General features: G+C 31.5%; 1 protein-coding gene across 1 annotated transcript; it reads right to left on the bottom strand.

The window, feature by feature from the left end:
• Positions 1–2,554: 2,554 nt before the first annotated feature.
• LOC139900493 (3-ketoacyl-CoA synthase 5-like) lies at positions 2,555–4,274 on the bottom strand. Its single transcript, XM_071883260.1, has one exon. It carries the CDS (start codon positions 4,272–4,274, stop codon positions 2,868–2,870), a length of 1,407 nt encoding a protein of 468 aa, XP_071739361.1. The 3' UTR covers positions 2,555–2,867.
• Positions 4,275–6,394: the final 2,120 nt, after the last annotated feature.

Genomic DNA, 6,394 nt, shown 5'->3' with positions numbered 1-6,394 from the left:
TGTAGAATTTATGAAGAACACTTAGAACTTGAAGATAGAACTTGAGAGAGATCAATTAGATGAAGAAAATTGAAGAATGAAAGTGTTTGTAGGTGTTTTTGGTCGTTGGTGTATGGATTAGATATAAAGGATATGTAATTTTGGTTTCATGTAAATAAGTCATGAATGATTACTCATATTTTTGTAATTTTATGAGATATTTCATGCTAGTTGCCAAATGATGGTTCCCACATGTGTTAGGTGACTCACATGGGCTGCTAAGAGCTGATCATTGGAGTGTATATACCAATAGTACATACATATAAAAGCTGTGTATTGTACGAGTACGAATACGGGTGTATACGAGTAGAATTGTTGATGAAACTGAACGAGGATGTAATTGTAAGCATGTTTGTTAAGTAGAAGTATTTTGATAAGTGTCTTGAAGTCTTTCAAAAGTGTATGAATACATATTAAAACACTACATGTATATACATTTTAACTGAGTCGTTAAGTCATCGTTAGTCGTTACATATAAGTGTTGTTTTGAAACCTTTAGGTTAACGATCTTGTTAAATGTTGTTAACCCAATGTTTATAATATCAAATGAGATTTCAAATTATTATATTATCATGATAATATGATGTATGAATATCTCTAAATATGATATATATATATATATATATATATATATATATATATATATATATATATATATATATATATATATATATATATATATATATATATATATATATATATATATATATATATATATATATATATATATATATATATATATATTTAATGTCGTTACAACGATAATCGTTACATATATGTCTCGTTTCAAAATCATTAAGTTAGTAGTTTTGCTTTTACATATGTAGTTCATTGTTAATATACTTAATGATATGTTTACTTATCATAATATCATGTTAACTATATATATATCCATATATATGTCATCATATAGTTTTTATAAGTTTTAACGTTCGTGAATCACCGGTCAACTTGGGTGGTCAATTGTCTATATGAAACCTATTTCAATTAATCAAGTCTTAACAAGTTTGATTGCTTAACATGTTGGAAACACTTAATCATGTAAATAACAATTTCATTTAATATATATAAACATGGAAAAGTTCGGGTCACTACAGTATACAGCAGCAACGAAAGCCTTCAAAAAACTATTGTGGATGGGTTCATGAATTCCCGATATGTGGTTCTTTGTGACAATGAGAATGTGATTCATTTTAGTAGGACTCTATGTTTCATAAGCGTACAAAACATATTAATTTGCGGTTTAATTGGATTTAGGAATGTCTTGAAGAAGGTTTGTTTGAACGTGAAAAAGTTTATACCGATGATAATGGTCCTGATATCTTTACAAAGGCTTTGTCAAGTGAGAAGCTCAAGATATGTTGATCGATCGCCGCAGTGGCGAACTCTTCCTCATAATCGAAAAAGGAGAGATTTGTTGGATTTTTTTGTTTTGAGTTTTAAAATATGTGGACGGGTTAACTCAAGATCAAACCAACAATTAGGCCCATATGCAAGTGACTTGGTCTTGTATCTTAGGGCATTTGAATACTTCAAGTGTGCAACCATTTTACACATACAAGACAGAAGAGAGATCAAGAAAAAGAGGAAGAACCCCATTTTCGTTTTTGAAGACTGCAACTCACAAATCAGTCGATCCCCAGAGATCCAACCGTTGAATCATCACCATTTGTTGGGTGGTGTCTTTTTGACACATGTGTCGATGTTTTCAACTGTTGAATTCGTCTCAAGTGGTTTCTAGCTCGAGTTACAGCCAGTCAACCGGTGGTAGAGTTTTAGGTGAAGTTATTTCTCTTTTGTCTTTACGCTCTTCATCTTGTTGATTTTTTTATTTCAAGAGTATCAGAGTATGATGATTGTTATATGCCTTTAGTGAATATAGAGAAGACCTATTATATTGCTCTTTTGCTGGTGATAGTAGATTTTCAGTAGCCTACCGGTCTCGTGATTTTTTTTCTTACGCTTTTGAGTAGTTTTTCATGTAAAAAGTGTCGTGTCTTTGTGTGTGCTTGATTATCATTTATTTGCTGATTTGGGGCTCATTTATGTTGAATCTGGTGTACCTATTTATTAGCATCTTTACTGGTTTATGCGGGTCGGAAAAATATTTGTCAAATGAAAATTTCACTTTGTAAATTATCCGTTATATCAGTTTCAACTATCAAAAGCTGAATATAAGTTTAATGTTGTGTATATATCTATAGACCACTAAAATAGAATATTTACTATAACGTATGTAATATCAATAGGAAATCTTTTTTTTTTTACAATAAATAAATAACCATCAATTAATAACTTCAATTTATAACACTTACAAATACAACAAAACTATCAAACTTATTGGCTAGCAATTAAGCTGTTCAGTGCTATTTAGTCACTGCACATGGTCAATGTCCTAGTCAGTACACATACACCATCGCAAACTACTTAATTAACTGCTATCATCTACCATCTACCATTCTACCATATAAATAATATTAAAAAAATAAAAATACTCATATTATTAAATGCTCACTGCTATTACACATCTACCATCTGATGATTTGCATTCATACATTTTAACAGTATTTTCCATATATCCTTACACCTTTTTACTTTCCAAACATCCGAAATACGACATGCGGATTATGTTTACTTTCCATCTCGATGATCAACATGAGTAAAAGTTTCCCAAAATACTTAAACAGCCCACAAATTCTGGAAACTTACTATTTATTATTTGAATTCGAAAAAACTTTAACAAATTATCATTTCACAACTTATGGAAACTGTCAACCACACAACTAATTATATAGAAATATAATATAGAATAATTTGAGGATTATATCTCAAGCTAGCTTCACAACTTTAGGTTGAAAGACTGGGTACCTGTGGATGCAATCAGCCCATGCACTATTTTTTGAAGGTTCAATATCTCTATTACATTTCCAAACTCCACTATTGCATTTAAACCCACTTCCAAACCCTATTTGCCAAACCCTATCTCCTTTTTTCATTCTCCCTTTTGCTTCAATATAACCTAGTTCATACCACAATGAAGATGATGACGTATTTCCAAATCGATGCAACGTCATTTTTGATGCTTCCACATCGACTTCGGACAACCTCATATTCTTCTGAAGCTCATCAATAACCAAACGTCCTCCGGCATGGATACAAAAATGTTCAAAAGCCTTTTTGAAGTTAGGAATGTAGGGTTTCACATCTTGTTTAAGTAACTTCCTCTTCAAGAAATTAACAACAAACAAGACTTTCTCGGATAATGGAAGAACCAACGGCCCGATAGCCGTGATGTTTGTCTTCAAAGACTTGTCGGCGACACTTAGTAGATCTAGGTTTAGCTCAATCCCAACATGACCTTCGTCGTCTTCTTCTTGTCGGACACAACGATAAGACTTTTCATCGGACCCTTTGTGGGTCCGAACCACATGCAAAAGACTGTACTTTGCATGTGGACCTGCTGACCTTTTATTGGTCAGCAGGATAGCTGCTCCTCCCATTCTGAACAGAACATTTGGGAGGAGCATGGATCTTTCTTTACCTTTGTATGAGTTTGGAGTAAGTATTTCGGTACTTATCACAACTGCATACGAATCTGGTTGGACTTGAAGTAGATCCTTAGCCAAATCGATAGATATTAATGTTGCACTACACCCCATTCCGGACAAATGATAACTCTTAATATCATTTCTCATTTTGTATTTATTAACCACCATGGATGAAATAGAAGGAGTTGGTGAAAAGAGACTACAATTGACGATTAAAATATCGATATCTTTCGGGTTAATCCCGGTTTGTTGCAATAATGAGTCCATGGCTGAGAAAATGACCATATGACACTCATCTCTAGCATCTTTCATATTTGGGTCAGGTGGTAAATAATGTAACTGAGGTGGTACACATGTTTCTTCACCTATATTAGACCTTTCTAAAATCTTGAGTACGAAAGACACACTTTTGGGCTCTGAGGCTAAGATGAGTTTGGCGTGTTCAACCGCGGCGGCAAAGGACACACGATAAACATAAGACGGCTTGCAACAAGCAAAGTCGACTAGATAAATGGTTCGAGGTTTGTTCATGAAGTATAATGTGAGAATTGAGATGGTTAGAAAACTGAAAGTGAAAGTGTTTATGAAAGAAAAATGATTAAGGAGGTGGTTTGGGAATTGTTTGAATGTTTGAACCATTGCAAAGATTATTGTTATGAGAAAGAATGATTCTTTTTTAGACAACATTGTGAAAATGTTAAAAATGAAATTTGTAGCGGTTAGGAAACAGGGGCTTGGATTTATATAGTGGATTTGAGAAGCTGAAATGTGGTGGAGAGAAAGCACAATGAATTAAGTAAATGGGCTTTGAATTTAGAGACGAGTAAAAAAACGAATTAATCAAATTATAACTGAATTAACCGTTAAATTGAATCGAATTAACTAAACTAAACACATAACTCTGAACATGATTAACATTTTTGAATTAATCGAAATTTGTGATTTGATTATGAAAATAAAAAATTATCGTACCGATTTAACCGCACCGCACCAATGAATTTGTATATACATAACAAAATTATATTTAGAATAACAGATTTTTCATATAATGAAAGTGAATCACTAAAATGGTATGTATAATCTGGTTTATATAGGGAGAAGATTCAGTGAGAACTTTTTTAGTGTGAGAACTCTAGGAACTCTAAATACACTCCAAATACACTGAAATTCGAGCAAAAAAAGTGGCGGGCGAGTAAAAAAAAGGAAATTCGAGCAATTTTGGTGATATTCGAGCAAAAATTATCATTACGGACGAACAAAAAATTCATGGTCGAGCAAAAATCAAAACACGGACGAACAAAAAATTCATGGTCGAGCAATTTTGTGAGCTGCTGAAAATGTAGAACAGACAATGTAGAACACAACTAGTAGAACAGAAAAATGTAGAACATGTTCGAATTTTCAAATTTTTTTCAAATTGGACCTGATTTTCTTCTAATTATAATTGTGTAGAACATAAATAAGTTCAAATTTCTCCAAATTAGTTCGAATTTCACCATTTTTGTTCGAATTTCACACGTTCTACATCAAAATCAAATTTTTTTTTTTATTTAGCTCGGTATAGGGTTTTGGGTTTACTCCGTAAACCCAAAACCCAAAACTCTCAACTCTAAACCGTTCGTGTAAAAAACTCATTCTAAACCCTAAATCTAAACCCTAAAACTAAAAATCTAAACCATAAACTCTAAAATCTAAATACTAAATCCCTAAATATAAACCCTAAATCTAAACTCTAAACTCAATTTGATAAAAAATGGTGTAGAACAGGTGTAGAACAGCATGTTCTACATGATGTTCTACATAAAATGTAGAACCAAGCCTAATGCATCAAAATGAAAAATTGTTCGACCAGCTCCATTTTTGTTCGGCCGCCAAATTTTTTTGCTCGACTAAGTGGTTCTCACGGTTCTCAATCAAAAAAGTTCTTATTTGATCCCTCTACGGTTTATATATATATATATATATATATATATATATATATATATATATATATATATATATATATATATATATATATATATATATATATATATATATATATATATATATATATATGCTTTAATCAAGAGGGAACCACTTTGGGGGTAAGTGAAGGGAAATATTTTCTTTTCGTTTTTTTGAATTTTTTTTCAAACATCAAGATCACAAGAAAATATGCACATTTAAAAAAGACACTTTATGAACATTTAAATGGGTAGATTAAGTAGGTCTAGGATTGAGGTCATTGAAAATGAATGGTGTTAGGTATTTTGGGGTAGAGGCTGGTGATCAGTTTGTTAATCATTTTCAAAGTGTTCTGGGTACTTCCAAAGTTGTAAATCCAATTGATGATCCTGTAGGCTTATATACCAAAGTTAACACATGAGCAAGCAACTGGTTTAGAGTTTTGAGTTTAGGGACTAAACTCAAAACATTAAATCCAAAATCCTAAACTCTTTTTTTGATATTCGAACAAAAATTTTGATATTCGAACAAAAAATGGTTCTACATTTTTTTTCGAAAAAAAAAATTTATTGCTCGACTATGAAATTTTTGTTCGTCCGTGTTTTATATTTTTGCTCGAATTCCTCTTTTTTTGCTCGAATTTATGTGTATTTAGGTGTTTTTTGAAGTTCCTAGAGTTCTTACACTAAAAAAGTTCTCACTAGATCTTCTCCATATATATATATATATATATATATATATAATAAGTGAATAATGTACTCTGTAAATATTTGAAAACGGAGGGTCTTAAATTTTGTATTGTTATGCTATTGTTTATTTTTTCTAATTTATTAATGAGCTTTTTACATGAATTTAGAGCGTAA

This window comes from Rutidosis leptorrhynchoides, chromosome 3 (genome assembly GCF_046630445.1).
Source record: "Rutidosis leptorrhynchoides isolate AG116_Rl617_1_P2 chromosome 3, CSIRO_AGI_Rlap_v1, whole genome shotgun sequence".
Lineage (NCBI taxonomy): Eukaryota > Viridiplantae > Streptophyta > Magnoliopsida > Asterales > Asteraceae > Rutidosis > Rutidosis leptorrhynchoides.
This window is presented reverse-complemented; position numbering and strand designations above follow the sequence as displayed.

Coding starts and splice junctions, on each gene's coding strand:
- LOC139900493 (XM_071883260.1), bottom strand. CDS start 4,274: ATGTTGTCTAAAAAAGAATCATTCTTTCTCATAACAATAATCTTTGCA.